General features: G+C 45.6%; 1 protein-coding gene across 2 annotated transcripts in view; it reads right to left on the bottom strand.

The window, feature by feature from the left end:
- Positions 1-12217: 12217 nt before the first annotated feature.
- The window catches only part of LOC119956802 (fibrillin-1-like), a 622562-nt gene continuing 616410 nt past the window's right edge, over positions 12218-18369 (bottom strand). For both annotated transcript variants that reach the window (XM_038784238.1, XM_038784237.1), the window contains one exon: positions 12218-13632. In XM_038784238.1, coding sequence (XP_038640166.1) covers positions 13243-13632 — 390 coding nt within the window. In that variant the 3' untranslated portion in view covers positions 12218-13242. The remainder of the gene's footprint in view (positions 13633-18369) is intronic.

Here is an 18369-nt window from a genome sequence, read left to right as displayed (position 1 = left end):
ACATGGCCACCTGCTGGTGGGAGGTCACACTGCTGAGTACATGGCCACCTGCTGGTGAGGGGTCACACTGCTGAGTACATGGCCACCTGCTGGTGAGGGGTCACACTGCTGAGTACATGGCCACCTGCTGGTGGGAGGTCACATGGCTGAGTACATGGCCACCTGCTGGTGAGGGGTCACACTGCTGAGTACATGGCCACCTGCTGGTGGGAGGTCATACTGCTGAGTACATGGCCACCTGCTGGTGAGGGGTCACACTGCTGAGTACATGGCCACCTGCTGGTGAGGGGTCACACTGCTGAGTACATGGCCACCTGCTGGTGGGAGGTCACATGGCTGAGTACATGGCCACCTGCTGGTGGGAGGTCACATGGCTGAGTACATGTAAAATTATCTACAGGCATATCACCACAATGATCTATTTAGATTTCCAAAAGGGCTTTGACAATGTGCCATATAGGAGGCTGTTAAATAAGTTAAAAGCCCATGGTGTTAAGGGTGAGATCCTGGCCTGAATAGAGGATTGGCTGATTGTCAGAAGGCAGAGAGTGGGGATAAAGGGATCTTTTTCAGGATAGCAGCCGGTGACTAGTGGTGTGCCTCAGGGGTCAGTGTTGGGACGTCAACCTTTCACAATTTCCATGAATGATCTGGAAGAATGAACTAAGGGCACTGTTGCTACATTTGCAGATGATACAATGCAGAGGGACAAGTAGTATTCAGGAAACAGGGAGACTGCAGGAGGACTTGGACAGGCTAGGAGAGTGGGAAAAGAAGTGGCAGATGGAATATAATGGTGGAAAAGTTATGCACTTTGGTAGGAAGAATGGAGGCATAAACTATTTTCTAACTGGGAAAAGGCTGAGGAAATCACAAGCACAAAGGGACTCTCAAGATTCTCTTAAGGTTAACATGCAGGTTCAGTCGGCAGTTAAGAAGGCAATGTTAACATTCATGTCGAGAGGGCTAGGATACAAGAGCAGGGATGTACTTCTGAGGCTGCATAAGGCTTTGGTCAGACTCCATTTGGAGTATTTTGTGAGCAGTTTTGGGTCCTGTGTCTAAGGAAGGATGTGTTGGCCTTGGAAAAGGTCTAAAGGAGGTTCACAAGAATGATCCCTGGAATGAAGAGCTTGTCATATGAGGAACGGTTGAGGACCCTGGGTCTGTACTCGTTGGAGTTTAGAAGGATGAGGGGCGACCTTATTGAACCTTACATGATACTGCGAGGCCTGGATAGAGCGGACGTGGAGAGGATGTTTCCACTTGTAGGAAACACGAGAACCAGAGGTCACAACCGCAGACTGAAGGGACAATCCTTTAAAACTGAGATGAGGAGGAATTTCTTCAGCCAGAGGATGGTGAATCTGTGGAACTCTTTGCCGCAGAAGGCTGTGGAAGAGTCTCTTGAAGACAGAGATAGTTAGGTTCTTGATTAGGGAGGAAACCGGAGCACCCGGAGGAAACCCACGCACACACGGGGAGGACGTGCAGACTCCACACAGACAGTGACCCCCAATCGAACCTGGGACCACTGGAGCTGTGAAGCATTGATGCTAACCACCATGCTACCGTGAGGGGTTAATAAGTGCATCAAGGTTATGGGGACAAGGTAGGAGAATGGGGATAAGAAAATATTAGCCATGATTGAATGGTGGAGTAACTCACTGGTCAACATGGCACTGCCAAGGTGCCCAGGTGGCATTGCCAGCTGGCATGGGCACTGCCAGGGTGCCACTGCCAAGGTGTCAAACTGGCATTTTGTGCACAAGCTCGATCAGGCCTGGGTGTCGGTGTGTGTGTTGGTGGGGGGGGGGGGGGGGGGGGGGGTGTGGGCATTGTTCAGGGGCCTCGGAATCAGAGTCCTGAACTTTTGTTTGGCTTTTACATTTTTGCCCAGTTCATTTCTTATATTCCAGGACCTGGTCTTATTCCAGTCCAGAATTTTGTCATTGATTCTTTGTTATTCCTCCCTATCCTTACACCGAATCTATTTCTATTTTTCTACTGTTCTCCTACTTTCACATCAGTTAGTTGTCTAACTTAATTTCCCAGAATTGGCTGTAACTTCTGTTCTCTCCAGTTTTGGGGTGGGGGGGGGGGGGGGTACCCCAAAGATGTGCTGGGGAATTTCTCTTGGAACTTCCAAGTAAGGGTTTGCGTGGCAATTGTCCAGAAGTGCTAACTTCCTCTGGGCAACTGCACTGCACTGGGAACCATCCAAAATTGCTATTTAAATCTGCCATTGTTACATAAATATTTACTCAGAAAAAGTTAGGAGAATCTAAACCTGTACGAACTTCTTTGTAACTATTGTAATCACCCAGACCAATCCTCCCATGGGGCTGAACCCATGCGCCTGACAGGACCCCCCAAACCAACTACCCTCATGCTCCCACTGTTTGCCCTTCCACCTTGACACTCCAAGGATTCCCCCTCCATGGGCTCACAACCACGACACCCCCCCCCCCCCCCCCCCCCCCCACTCTGCCCACCAAATCCCATCCACTCATCTTCTCCCTGGCTTGTTCATTTCATTGTGCTCTTTAAACCTACTTGCTTTATGGCAGCGAGTGGGACCTTTTGTCTCCTTGAATCCGCTGGAGCTGGACTTTGCTGGGGCCTGTGAGGACTCTTTTGATGCAGGCCCCAAGCCTTCGCAGTCTTCAAGAGCAGGTAAGTGCGCATTAAATTCATCTATTCATGCATGCCATCATTTTCTGATGCGAGACAGAGGTTATGGCCCATTATTGTGCTGCTCCTTATGTGTGAGCCATTAAACCATACAGTATGCAAATATGACACAGATCAAGTTCTAGGCTTCTTCTCCAACCTGTGGATTCTCATCTTCTCCCTGCACATTATAGTTCTTGAAGAGAGGAGGGTGTAGCAAGGTACGGATGGCTGTGAAATACTTCTATTTATAGAAATATCCTGTTTTTCCAGTGTAAAAGTTAGCTTGATACATCAACATAGTTCCAGGTATTTATTCAAGTTGATGTTGCCCCTACAGAGAATAGATCAGAACGATGCTCCAATGCCACCTTTATTGGGCTTGTTTGGCCATCACCCTGTGTGTCTACCAAAGTCCAGCTTTGTCTTAAGTGGGCCATTTCTCACAAGAGACACTGGTCTGCTGCAACTCATAACAATTCAACTGTATGAGTTGTTGCAGCCTCTAATATAGGCTGCTCTGTAATACTACTCTTAAAAAATGTCTGCTTATTATTCAAGGCTTCAGCATCCAAGCTGGACACCCACCATTCAGGTGATTCAGTACTCTACTGAAAAGGAAGATTTGAGGCCTATTTTTCTAGACATAACTGGTGTCATTGAGCAACTCTGATCCTTTTCAAAGACTCTTTCATTGGGTGCAATCAATCACCAATCATTCTGCTACCTTTGCTAAATGAATTCCGCTGTAACTTGCTGTCTTATGAATTTCATGCCACAAACATTTGGAAGTGGCATGTTCTCCTTGTTACTGGGATGCACCAAGTGCTGGGGTTCTGATGCCTTGCCCTGTGAAGAGAGCACAGCAGAATGCAGTTGAGTATTGCTGTTCAGTCACGGCTGCTACACGAAGATACAAGACTGAATTTCCCTGGGGGATATCTGAGAGAATGCCATGGAAATCTAGGAGACTGTCTTTAGTACCTTGTAACATGGCACAGGAGCATTATGCATGACCTGTTGCAGGTATGTAGTAGTCATGCATACACTTCAGTGGATCTGGAGGGTCGTGTGGCCAATAAACTTGACCTTTTGTGTTGCGTTCTTGGACTTGTTCCCCATAGTGACACCTCACATTTTCTGTTGGTAAACCAGCCTGTCAGAGAACAAACGAGTTATTTAAATTTAACAAATATTGCTGGCAAAGGAAGGTGGATAAATACAACTGATTGATCTGCTTGGGTGTCAGATAAAGCACCTGCCAGTCATTTATATTGTGCCAAATTAGCTGTAAGAGGTATGGGGCGCAATTCTCTGCACTCACGACGGGTGCGGAGAATAGCGGGGTTCGTAAACTTTTACGGCCACGCTAGTCTGACGCCCTCCCCGCCACGCCCCGACTCCCGACACGAATCGCTGCCGCCGTTTTTTTTACGGCCAGCAGCGATTCTCAGCTGGCTGATGGGCCGAAGTCCAAGCCCTTTACGGCTGTTTTTACGAACGGCAAACACACCTGGTCTGGCCGTTCGTAAAAACGGCCGTAAAGTCCCGATTTTGAAAACCATGGCACCGATTGGCACGGCAGTACCACAGCCGTGCCAAGGGTGCCATGGGCCCACGATCGGTGGGCACCGATCACGGGCAGCGGGTCCGATTCCCGCGCACTCTTTGTCCTTCCACCGCCCCGCTTTATCACTTCTCGGGGCGGCTGAGGGGCATCCCGGCCCGCGCATGCGCGGGTTTCGCGCAAATGCGCGATGACGTCATCCGCGCATGCGCGGGTTGGAGTCTTCCAATCTGCGCATGCGTGGCTGACGTCATGTGACGCGTCAGCCGGCGCAAACTCTGGCAAGCAGGCTTAACGAAATTCGTTAAGCCCGCGATGCCGGAGTTCACGGCCGCGGCATACTAGCCCTGACCGGGGACCAGAATCGGTTTCGGGGAGGGGAGGCTGGCGTCAAACCCGCCCGGATTGACGCCAGCCTTACGATTTCTCCCTGTCTGGGAGAATCGCGCCCATGTTATTTCAGGACATGAATGCCATTTAGAGTACATTGGTATACAATCTGCATTTTTAGGAGATGAATGCCAGCTAGTGTACATTTATCCTCTCTTTTTCACCACTTCCACAGTCAACTACCTTTACTCCACAGTATTTGCTTTTTTTATGAACCTAAATTAATAAAACTAGTCATTATTAGTCAAAATAGGATTGTCACTATTAGCTCATTCATTTCAATGGCATGGTTGTGAAATTAACAGGAAATTACTGCTTTATCTTTCTACCTCTGACAACCTGTATGCCCCCTGCCAGGATGCATGGACACAACTTTCATGCCTATGTCATTGTAATCTGGTCTTGTCGATATTAACTCCTAAGAAACCATGTAGCCAGACTCAAGTGCATTATACCACTAGTTAGAGGAGACTCTAAAGCCATCACTTTTTAGGCTGGATTCAACCTGCATTCCAAAGAGGAAAGTTTGATATACCTATCCAGTGTGCGCGCGCATGCTCTTTTGTGCCATTTGTCAGTATGTTTTTTATGGCAGGCAATCATTGATATTCTTTTCCTTGACAGAGAAAACTACCCTAAAATGTGTGACATTAATGGGATGTAAGGAACTGTAAACGTTCTGTGGGGTACAAATTTATTTTGGGACTAGATTTGGCCATCTGTTAAATGCACCACTTAATTTTGATTAAAATGGACCTGAATATTGAAAGGGGAGCATCATGGGCAGCCGATCAATACTGACCATTATGCAAGGTCAAAATACATTTTTATTCCTATTTATTTAGCTATGAAAATAACATGTTCCTTAATGATTTGTTTGTATTACATTTTGAACATCACAAAGGGGTAATGTTTTAATCTTCATGCATATAATTTGTAATACTTACAATTTTATTCTACTTACAGCACCAATAAGGTGTTTTTTCTTTGTATGAAACTACAAATCAGACCACCTACCCGCATTCTTTCATGCACGAAGTCTGTATTCAAGAATTCCTCCTATCCATGAGATATAACAGCAAACAAAATTTTACAAGCGGCACAATAAATGGGTTCCAATATTTTACTTGGGGTACTTTAAAGTGGCTTTATTTATAAGGGGTGTCCTATTTAAGACTGATAAAGAATTATCCTCATTTCGAGAGCCGTGGGTCTGTGGAACTCTCTTCTCCAGAGAGAAGAGGCGGCAGGATCACTGAATATTTTCAAGGCTGAATTAGATTGCTTCCCTTGTCAGTCATGAATCTAAGGGCATGGGATTAAGAAGGAAAGTGAAGTTGAGGCCCCAACCAGATCAGCCATGATCTTATCGAATGGTAGACCAGGCTCGATGGTCTAAATTCCCTCCGTGTGCTCCAGTTTCCTCCCATAGTCCAAAGATGTGCGGGTTAGGTGGATTGGACATGCTAATTTATCCCTCAGTGTGCAGGGATGTATAGGTTAGGTTATGGGGATAGGATACATATACATAGAAGATAGGAGCAGGAGGAGGCCTTTTGGCCCTTCGAGTCTGCTCTGCCATTCATCACAATCATGGCTGATCGTGCAACTCAATAGCCTAATCGTGCTTTCTCCCCATAGCCTTTGATCCCATTCTCCCCAAGTGCTATATCCAGCCGCCTCTTGAATATATTCAAAGTTTTAGCATCAACTACTTCCTGTGGTAATGAATTCCACAGGCTCACCACTTTGTGTGAAGAAGTGTCTCCTAATGTCTGTCCGAAATGGTTTACCCTGAATCCTCAGGCTGCGACCCCTGGTTCTGGACACACCTATCATTGGTAACATCTTCCCTGCATCTACCCTGTCTAGTCCTGTTAGAATTTTATAAGTCTCTATGAGATTCCCCCCTCATTCTTCTGAACTCCAGCGAGAAAAATCCCAACGTAGTCAATCTCTCCTCATATGACAGTCCCGCCATCCATGGAATCAGTCTGGTAAACCTTCGCTGCACTCCCTCGAGAGCAAGAACATACTTCCTCAGAGAAGGAGACCAAAATTGCACACAATACTCCAAGTGTGGCCTCACCAAGGCACTGTACAATTGCAGCAACACATCCCTACTTCTATACTCAAAACCTCTTGCAATGAAGGCCAACATACCATTAGCCTTCTTTACTGCCTGCTGCACCTGCATGCTTACCTTCAGCGAATGGTGCACAAGGACACCCAGGTCCCGCTGCACACTCCCCTCTCCCAATTTACAACCATTCAGGTAGTAATCTGCCTTCCTATTTTTGCTTCCAAAATGAATAGCCTCACACTTATCCAAATTATACTGCATCTGCCATTGGTTTGCCCACTCGCCCAACCTGTCCAGATCTTGCTGTAGGATCCCTGCATCCTCGTCACAATTCGCCCTCCCACCTAATTTGGTATCATCTGCAAACTTTGAGATGTTACATTTTGTTCCCTCATCTAAATCATTAATATATATTGTGAATAACTGAGGTCCCAACACCGATCCCTGTGGTACCCCACTGGTTACTGCCTGCCGATTTGAAAATGACCCATTAATCCCTACTCTTTGTTTCCTCTCTGCCAACCAGTTTTCTATCCACCTCAATACATTTCCCCCAATCCCATGTGTTTTAATTTTGCACAATAATCTCTTATGCGGGACTTTATCAAACATCTTAGGGGCTGGGCTAAAGAGCACAGGGCTAAAGAGCTGGCTTTTAAAGCAGACCAAGGCAGGCCAGCAGCACGGTTCAATTCCCATACAAGCCACCCCAAACAGGTGCCGGAATGTGGGGACTGGGGGCTTTTCACAGTAACTTAATTTTAAGCCTACTTGTGACAATAAGCGATTTTCATTTCATTTCATTTTTTATTTCATTTCATTTCTGAAAGTCCAAATATACCACATTGACTGGCTCCCCATTGTCGCCTGTACTGGTTACCTCTTCAAAGAATTCCAACAGATTTGTCAGCATGATTTTCCCTTCATAAATCCATGCTGACTCTGACTGATCCTGCCATTGCTTTCTAATGTTCCGCTATAAAGTCCTTGATAATGGATTCAAGCATTTTCCCCACTACCGATGTTAGGCTTACTGGTCTATAATTCCCTGCTTTCTCTCTACCTCCCTTTTTGAATATCGGAGTGACGTGAGCTACCCTCCAATCTGCAGGGAACAGTTCCAGAGTCTATAGAATCCCGGAAGATGACCACCAATGCATCCACTATTTCCAGAGCCACCTCCTTAAGCACTCTGGGATGCATATTCTCAGGCTCTGGGGATTTATCCGCCTTCAATCCCATCAGTTTTCCCAGCACCATCTCTCTACTAATGTTGATCTCCCTCAGTTCTTCCCTCTCACTAAACCTTGGGATTGGGTGGATGGAGGAGCGGACCTGGGTATAGTGCTCTTTTGGAGGGTCGATAGGTTGAATGGCCTCCTTCTGCACTGTAGAGATTCTATGATTTTAACACAACATTTGTAATTTGAGCAAACAAGATAGAAATCAAACAAGTAAAAAAATTCAATTTGAGGAATCACCCACAGTGAAAATATTATATTATTTATCTTATTATTTTCACCACTCATCAATATAAAGCAAAAGGTACATGGCACAGGCATAGGACCATAATCTGTGGCGTGACAATTATACAAAAATACAGCCACACCTTTCTCACCCCACCTTCCAACTCAGGTTGCGTGGGAAAAGTGCAGTGCAGCTTCCAGGAATCCTCTCAGTTGAGTGCAGGGATTCAGGTGAAAGGAAGACAACTGCACCCCCCCCCTCCCCACATACCATTTTTATGGCACTGTCTGTTGCAGAGGCCAACGAATCTTTGGGGTAACCCCTCCCCTAGGTACGACATCCTGGAGATCAGAAGTTATGGGCCATAATGAAAGACTTCATTGTTTGAGTGGGAGGATGGGATAATGACCTCAAATCCTCGTCACGACTATTAATCATGCTTTATCACTGATGGGGGCTGTCCTCTTTGATGGGTCTTACCGAAATGAAGACTTGAATCCTTGTGAACTATCTCATCCAGCTTTTCTTTAACTGCTAAAATAACTGTCCTTTTAAGGGAAAGGATGGAAGGATGAGGCTAAATGTTCTGCTCCTTCGAATATGAAAGAAAAGAATTTTCATTTATACTGCATTATTATAAACTCATGATGCCCCAAAATATGTCAAAGTCAATAAATTACCGTTAACGTGTAGTGATTGCAGTTAGCAGGATCCCACAGGCAGTAATAGATGAACTACCAGTTAGTCTGTTTTTATGGTGTTGCTTGAGAAACAAGTGCTAGACTTGTATTGCACAATAGGGACTCGTTTAACCTGGGTTAATCCTGCTTTTCAAATTATGGTAACAATCTAATCAACGTTTTGTGTTATTCTAGTGAGTGAACATCGGTAACCAAGTGAAATTTATACATATTGCTACTGAACTTAAAGCGACAGTAAAGGAAGGAGCATTAAACTAACTTAAAGTATTACTCTGAAACAAGTAGTGAGACAACCTTTTCCTCAAGTATCCACTTGAAATCCACTCCTGTTTTTAAAGAAATGTTTAGTTAAAACATGGCAGCTGGAAACCATACAGCATGAATGCCCAACATCTTGGGAGTGGGCACAGATTTAATTCCATAATCTGTTCATTCCAAATCTGGCCACCCTATTAGCGCCATTGCATGCTTTGTTGAAGAAACACCAGAAATTGTTTTGGAAAGTACCCCAGGAGGAGGCTTTCAATCAAGTGAAGCAGCATCTTTAGTCTGTTTGCTGATCCATTTTGACCCTCGGAAAGAACTTATCCTCGCCTGCGGCGTGTCTCCATATGGGATTAGGGCTGTTCTTTCTCATTGATTGCCCAATGGAACAGGCAGGCTCATTGCTTACATATCACGAACCCTCTCCGAGGCAGAGAAAGGGTACTCTAAAATCGAAAAGGAGGCGTGGCGGTCGTGTTCAGCGTTCCGAAATTCCACCAATCTGTCTATGGACAGCATTTCACGTTGGTGATGGACCACAAACCATTGTTAGGATTATTTAACGAGGATAAGGCAATTCCCCCTATTGCCTCTGATGAATACAACGTTAGGCGTTACTACTGTCAGCCTTTGAATATACCGTGTGGCCTGGGCTCAGTTATTTCAGGCCAATACCTTGAGCCATCTCCCGTTACCCGTAAGCTCCACGTCCCACTGGTGCCTGAGGAGGTTGTGTTGGCTTTAAACTTCCTGGAGACGTTACTCGTGGCTGTGAGACAAATCAGGTTGTGGACACAAAAAGACACTGGGCGGAATTCTCCTACCCCCCGCAGGGTTGTGGAATCGCCTGGGGCCTTCGGAAATCCCGCCCCCACCGTGGCTGGAATTCACCGCCATCTGGGAATCGGCGGGGCGGGAACCGTGCCCGCCGGTTGGCGGGCCCCCCGCGGCGATTCTCCGGCCAGCGATGGGCCGAAGTCCCGCCGCTGTCAGGCCTCCCCCGCTGACGTGGTTTAACCCACCTCTGTGCCGGCGGGAGCAGGCGGGCCCCAGGGTCCTGGGGGGGCGCAGGCGATCAGACGCCGGGGGGTGCCCCCACGATGGCCTGGCCCGCGATTGGGGGCACTCTTTTTCTTCTGCCGCTGCCACGGCCTCCACTATGGTGGAGGCGGAAGAGACCGCCTCCACCGCGCATGCGCCGGTGGTGACGTCAGTGGCTGCTGACGCTCCGGCGCATGCGCGAACTCACGCCGACCGGCGAAGGCCTTTCGGCCAGCCCCGGCCGGGAAGTGGCGCCAAGGCCATTGGTGCCAGTCTGGCGGAGCGGGAGCCAACTCCGGCGCGGGCCTAGGTCCTAAAGGTGCGGAGAATTCCGCACCTTTGGGGAGGCCGACGCTGGAGTGGTTGGCACCACTCCGCTACACCGGGACTCCCCGCCCCGTCGGGTAGGGAGACTACCGCCCTCTATCCTGTCAAAATCAAGCATAATAATAATAATAATCTTTTATTAGTGTCACAAGTAGGCCTACATTAACACTGCAATGTGAAAATCCCCTCGTTGCCACATTCCGGCGCCTGTTCAGGTACACGTAGGGAGAATTAAGAATGTCCAATTCACCTAACAAGGACGTCTTTCGGGACTTGTGGGAGGAAACCCATGCAGACACGGGGAGAACGTGAAGACACCGCACAGACAGTGACCCAAGACCAGGAATCGTAACCCGGGACGCTGGTGCTCTGATGCAACAGTGTTAACCACTGTGCTATATGATTTGAATGATGGATACCGTGGCCCTGTTCAGAAACATTAAAACCTTATTTAATCAGGAGACACGAGTTGAACTGCGAGGACGGTGTGCCCCTCTTGGGGTTTGTTGTCATCGTTCAGAGTCCTGGTAGATGGCTGTTATCGGGGAGTTGCAAAATGCCCACCTGGACATATCTAAATGAAAATGTTGGCACAGAGCTATATGTGGTGGCCCAGCATCAACGTCAACATTACTAGCAAGGTAGAGCATTGCCACCAGTGTCAAGAACAGTGGAACCTGCCCGTTGTGCCCCTCTGCACCCCCAGGAATGGCCTGGTTGGGCTTTGGGTGAGGGTACATGTCGACTTTGTGCGGCCTTTCTTGGGGACCATGTTCCTTTTGTTGGTAGACATCCACTCGAAATGGATATGGATGAATATGTACCAGATGAATTCCACTGCATCTTTCGCAGCGTCGATCAGTTGCGCCAGTGTTTTTGTGTCCATGATGTACCTGAGGTCCTCGTTTCAAACACTGGTACCACGTTTACCAGAATGGAACTCCAGCGGTTTATGTCTTTCAATGGGATCAGCCACATAAAATTGGCACTGTACCACCTATCACCAAACAGGTTGGCGGAATGCGTTGTGCGGACCTTCAAAGCTGGAATGAGAAAATAGTTGCCGACTTCCTAGGATACCAAGATTTCATGGATTCGTTATCATACAGGATACTCCACATTCCACGCTGGGAGTTCTCCAGCGGAGCTGCTGATGGGTTGTTGTTTATAGAACTGACTACCTGATCTTCCTGAATTTGGCTGAGGGGGGGGGGGGGATTGGAGTCCAGGCAAGATCTCAAAAAAGGAACCATTGCTTGTCAAGGGCAGAGAGAGCATTTGAAATAATGATCTGGTTTTCATAAAGAACTATGATGAAGAGTTATTAATTTATAACAGATGATTTTATTATAAATGACAAACATAAGAATCTTTCTGCTGTTTCCTGTACTGTTTGTTGTGTGTGGTGCCCATTTTATAGTGTGGGAGACATTTTCTTTTTTGCACATGAGCACAGTGCAAAGAATTGACATCATAGATCCAAAGAAACACGCCAGGCCACAGTGTCAGCATTTTCTTTCGGTCACGATTCCCACACCAGCTTTTTCCCATACCAGCTTTATCCCATACCAGATATTTGAGCTTACATGAACTTTTGTTTGCCCGAAAGTGACAAAAGAGAAGATACTTGTGATGCGGGAAGGGATGTCAGGTAGAGGCAGTAAATTAATCCGTTTCCATATGAACTCAGAATAGTTAACACAATGAGGTATTAAAACTGAAATACTGTTTTATTGTGGAATTACTGACATTGAAGATCTAAACATTTTTTGACGGTGAGCTGCATAAAAATACTGGTACTGTTATATGTTGTTTTACATGAGACTGTGTTTGACAGTTTGATTGTCTCGCTTTAGAGAATGCTATAAATCCTAGACCTGACTGGTTCCTGTTCATTAAGTCCTCAATGTGCATTTTATTATTCACAGAGGGATATTGCATCTAATTTTTAGAAGTAGTTGTTCTTAAAGCACCATTACAACACCCTCACTCAGGGTTTGAATGAGAACACACACACGCATGTACACACACACACATACATACACACACACACACGAAAAATCTGGTATACAAAATTTTCCATGATAAAAAGTAGCATAGTTGCAGTATACACATACTTAATTTACATGAGTGAAAAATGCATAACTGAGATAAGCTACTGAACTAACTTTGGTTCTTTGTAAAGTAATGGAACAAACAATCTGGTAATACTTAGACTGAGTAATTGCATTTTTGGCTACCAAGTTTGTAAAATATTACAGTGCAGTCACAATCTAGGTTGACATGTTACTAGCACCAGGTACATATATAAATGTTTGCTCTAGTGAAATGTAACTTGAAAAGTAAAATTTAAAAGATCAAAAATATGAAGTGTCTTTCAATGCAGAGAGTGATGTTATTGCTCTGCTAAAAACAATGGAAATTCTCAGCATTGGTGGTCCAACAAGTGGATTGGTAAGTCCATGTATGTATTGTTCGAGATTCAACATATCATTATACAACATCTAAAGCTAGTCATACTGAAATAGCAGCGCTGCATTTATACAAAGCCTGAGTAAGTGGTTTAGAGCTATGGTATGCATACCCGACTTTACTTTTCTAACATTAGATGTAAGCAGTGCTCAGTCATATTACAATTAATAAGAGATTGTATCCATGATATGTAGAATCTGTTTGGCAATAAAAGAATCCATCTTTTGGCTGGAGCAGTGTGACCTTTTGTTTCTGTATTAATGAAGCACAATCTGAAATTTCATTTGGAGGATTCCACCAAGCTCACCAGTGAGGTAGTCTTTATCATACTTATCTTCAAGATGATCAAGTTCCTTCCTTTTAAAGAGAGGCATACTTCTTATTTCTAATGAGTAGACTCCGGGTATTGGCTTCTTCTTGGTCAGATGCAGATAGCTTATACCATCCTTTTGGTTAATTTTGAAGAGACCCTTTCCATTGCCAAGGTCAGCCAAATAACGTACATGATTTGTCAAGGTAGAAATCGCTGGAACAAACTGTAGGATGTGGTCTTTACTGCTGAGTTCAGAAATGTTGAAATTGAAGATAATTTGATTTTCTGTGCTTAAACTGGCAAGGCTCATTGTCAAACTGTCTGTATTTTCCTCCTAAAAACAAAAATTGGGAGATAAATGTGTTAAATGTGCATAAAGTATGCACCTGCAAACTACCTTAGCACTTGCAGTATACTTCCAATGTGTATCATTTGTTTATTAAACAAGGACCTAATGCCTGTTTGTTGCCAGAAGAAAATAGTTTGACTGAATATTGGGGAAGACGTAATTCAGATGTAATTTGGACGCAGGACATTGCTCTCACAATTTGCATTGCTGCAAATAGAAAATGGGTGCAAAGGTCAATTCCTACATTACTAAATCACATATCTGTAAACAAATGATGCTTTTTTAATGGTATACTATTCATCGTCATTTGGTAGGACAGAACATGAGTATTGCTGAAAAGACAGAAGTTTGTTGAAGCTTTTCCTCTTGCACTCGTCAGGGCAATTCGCAAGAATATCAATGTAAGGGAAAACAAATTTATACTGCATGAGAAGAGAGTGCTGATTGACTGGCAAGTGGACTATGATTGATAGTGGCATTGTCACAGAGATACACCAGTTGACGGTGACAGACAGTTAACTCCCAAGCATTGTTTGAAATTATCCTGATGAGTGCAAAATGAAAAGCTCCGACAAAATGTCTCTTTTTTTCAACAATACTATTCATGGTATTTTGAATCCTGTGTGATTATAAACAGAGAAGGGTAGGGTAGAGGCGGCACGGTAGTAGAGGTTAGCACTGTTGCCTCATAGCGCCGAAGACCCGGGGTTCAATCCTGGCCCTGGGTCACTGTCCGTGTGGAGTTTGTACATTTTCCTGTGTCTGCGTGGGTTTCACCTCCACATTTGAAAAGATGCACAGGGTAGGTGAATTGGCCACGTTAAATTGCCCCTTAATTGGAAAATAATTTTTTAAAAGATAAACAGAGAAGTATATAAGCATTCTGGGGATTTGGGCTGTAAAATATCGATATTCTGAATTTCTATTTCAGAAAAAAATTCAAAGGAAAAAATAATTCCTGTAATTATGAAAGGATGTTATTTCCGTGAAGTACAGCATGAAAAATATTCACGTGTACAACATACAAATACAGTTCACAATTCCTAATAAAATATAAATTGAAACATCAACTTTTATTGATAAAATAATCTAATTGACTCTATTCTAGCGGTCATCTTTGTCTTTGTGTGGATAACACATTCTTCCAACTGATCCCCTTTAGATGGGAAAGTGACAAGTTTTGTGTTCTGGGCTGCTCCTTGACATTGGTATTATCAATATACTGTGGTCAATTAAAAGGAGAAAAGGAGGTGGTGTAGATATGTATTTTGACTACTTTGTGGTTCAAATGCCCAATGGAACAGATGCGTACCTACCAGCCCAACCAAGAATGGTGAGAGCTGAATTAAAGTGAAAGGTGCTTTCTAAATTAATTTTAAACAGTAGTATTTTATTTAATCTTAATTTACCACAATATATTTTTTCAGACATGACCAAGTGTGCTATATATAAGCTTTGAAAAATCTGGTTCCACATTTTAGAACAGTTGTAGCATAACATTAGAGGCTGGTTTAGCACAGTGAGCTAAATAGCTGGCTTGTAATGCAGAACAATGGCAGCAGCACGGGTTCAATTCCCATACCAGCCTCCCCAACAGGCGCCGGAATGTGGCGACTAGGGGCTTTTCACAGTAACTTTATTGAAGCCTACTTGTGACAATAAGTGATTAATTAATGAATTCAGACGAGACTTCTGGTGGCGACATGTAGGTGGAGGTCGCACGTTGGGTGTCTCCTGTGAGAGATTTTGATTTTTAGCCCTTCACACCAGATTATTGTGGAGAATTTGGTCTGATTATTTGTGGGAAAGTAAGGCAAAGGATGTTGAAAATCCAGAAAGAGAATCGGGGAAAAGGGGTGAGCGAAATTCACTGGCGACTTTGCCTTCGTGGGCAGTCAAGTGAGAGTAAAGATGGCAGGTGCAGGCTGGTTGAATGGGGCTGAGGCCTTTACTGTGGATAAACTGGCTGAAGTAATGGTGGGGGAGTTTGAGCGGCTATTTTCTAAACAATTTGACAAGCATCGCAAGATGATGACCTCGCTTGAATGGGTGGATGAGGCTCTTGCTCCGATGAAGGAGGCTTTGGCAGAGATGTCAACGGAGGTGCGGTAACGGAGGAGGTACTGAAGGGAGTGGAGGAGGCATTGTTGCAGCACACCAACCAGTTCATCCTGATGGGAGAAGAGTTGTGGATGGTGGTGGAGTGTTACAAAGGGCTGAGTATCCACAGGAAAGGTGGTTCAGCGGTTGGGGAGAAGGCCGCCGCTTGTTGGCGGGCCAGCTCTGCTGGCAGGTGGATGTGAGAGAGATTTGCTCCGGGATGGGACAGGGAATCTGGTGGCGTCACCAGAGCGGGGTGAACAAACATTTGAGGAGTTCTGTAAAATTGGTATAAGTCAGAGCCTCTTGAGGAAGAGTCGGACATGAGGGGGCAGGGTTGAAGGAGCCGGGGGGTGGAAGAAATGCGGAGAGCGGTAGGGAAATGCCTATGGGTAACGCACCGAGGTCAGATGGTTTCCTGGTTGAGTTTTACAAACGTTAGCACTGTTGGTGGAGATGTTTGAGGACGTGGTGGCTAAGGGGCACTGCCATAGACAATGGAGCAGGCATCCATTTCATTGTTGCATAAGAAGGACAAGGACCCGGTGGAGTACGGCACGCCGAGGCCTATATCTTTGTGTGAATTGGATGCCAAGATATTGGGAAGGTGCTGCCGCTTAAAGGAGTGCCCCCTTGAAGGTGATTGGGGAGGATTAGATGGGGTTTTAAAGAGCAGACAATTGTCGTCAAATGTGCGGCGGTCTAAATTGGTGGCATGGGTGAAATTGCTGTATATAGTGGTACCTCAGTCCGATAGTGTGTGTGTGCACAAATGAAATGAATTCACAGTACTTTCCATTGCATAGGGGAGTGGGGGCAGACATGCCCTATGTCCCCCTTCTGTTTGCCCTGGTTAGAGAGTCCTTGCCATAGCGCTGAGTGTTTTATGGTGTCTTCTCTGGGGGCGGGAGTTAAGGTGAAGGGAGGGTTTGCCATTTCGGGTGACAAACCCACTTTAGGTATTTGGGAATGCAGGTGGCTTGGGATGGGCCGGCTCGTAAGTTCAACTTTATGATCTGGTGGGTAGGATCAAGGTGGTCAATCGAGGTGGGTCAATCTTCCCCTATCGTTGGCAGGTTGGGTGTAGGCGGTTAAGATAAACATTTTGCCGCAGTTTTAAATTTTATTCAGTGCTTGCCGGTCTTTTTGCCGAAATTGTTTTTATGGGTTGGATAGGCTGTTTTTGTCTTTGTGTAGCAGGTCGGATGGCAAGGATAGGAGGTTAGTACTTCAAAGAGGGTGACTGTTGGGGGGCTTGGCCCATCCCAACCTGTCATACTATTATTGGGTGGTGAACGCGGAGAAGGTGTGCAGTTGGAGCAGGGAGTAGGAGGCTTTGTGGGGGAGAATGGAGGAAGTTCTTGCAAGGGGTCGGGGTTGTGGGCCCTGCAGCCGCGCTGCTCCCATTTTCCCCCAGGGAGGTTCTCAGGAAGTCCTATGGTGGTGGCCACGCTGAGAGTATGGACGCAATATCAGCAGCACTTTAGGTTGGGGACAAGGTCGAAGTTGATGCCGATCTGAGGAAACCATGGGTTTTAGTCCAGGATTAATGGATGCGAGGTTTTGGGATGCGAGGGGTGATGGAGATGAAGGACTGCTTTGTAAGGACGGTTGCAATTTGGAGCAGTTGGGGAAGAGGTAGGCTTTCAAGTACATGCATGTGTGGGATTTTGCGGAAAAAGGTTTTCCTGACCTTTCTGGTGGCATCGTCCTTCTCATTATCGGTGATGGGTTGGAGGGAGGGGATCATCTTGGTGATCTAGGGGAGCCTTTTGGAAGAGGATAAGCTTCTCTGGAAGGGGTGAAGGAGGAGGGGTTGTGTGGTGTGAGGTGCTGTGGAGGGGGAATGCCTCACCTCGTGTGCGAGGCTAGGTGATCTTGTCTTTGCAAGTATTTTACATAACTGCTGGTGACTTAACCAGAAGGAGGATTTATTGATGTACACGTGGTAATGTAACAATCAGAATTGCTATACAGACCAAGTTATCATAGAGTTACATTAGATGCTCCTGGAACTACCCTTGTGTGCAACTGTCCTGATGAACGCTTTACAACCTTCTGCTGATAGCCGGATGTCACTTGACTGATGTCTGACGCCACTTGCTGGTAGGAAGTCACACGATGCGTACATGTGATATTATCCACAGGCATATCACCACACTGACAAAGTCAAAGATGAGCTGTTTTTTTTTACCATGTCGGCGATCTTGTACATAGATTTAGTGCTCAGGCCCCTGGGGGCCATATTCAGGGTGTCAGACTTGCCAGAGTTGCAGACAGGAGCGGGGCAGATGTTTTAGCAGTTGCCTCATTGATCGCTTGTAGGCGGGTTCTGTTGGGGTAGAGGTCAGCTTCGCCACCCTGTACCTTGGTCTGGCTGGAGGGTTTAATGGAGTTTTTGCACTTAGAAAAGGTGAAATTTGCTTTAAGAGGGTTGAGTGAGGGGTTCCATAAAAGATGGGTTTTGCTTATACTACATTTCGGAGAGCTGGTTACCGTCAACTGCTGAGGTGGGGGGAGTTTGGGGGTTGGTGCTGGGTTTATTTTGTTTTGTACTGTCGTGTGTATTAAATGTGAAAATTTTAATAAAAATACTTTTTAAAAATTCAGTCAGTCAGCCAG

The sequence above is a fragment of the Scyliorhinus canicula genome, chromosome 24, assembly GCF_902713615.1.
Source record: "Scyliorhinus canicula chromosome 24, sScyCan1.1, whole genome shotgun sequence".
Classification (NCBI taxonomy): domain Eukaryota; kingdom Metazoa; phylum Chordata; class Chondrichthyes; order Carcharhiniformes; family Scyliorhinidae; genus Scyliorhinus; species Scyliorhinus canicula.
Note: the sequence above shows the minus strand (reverse complement) of the source record. Positions and strands in the feature narration are given on the sequence as shown.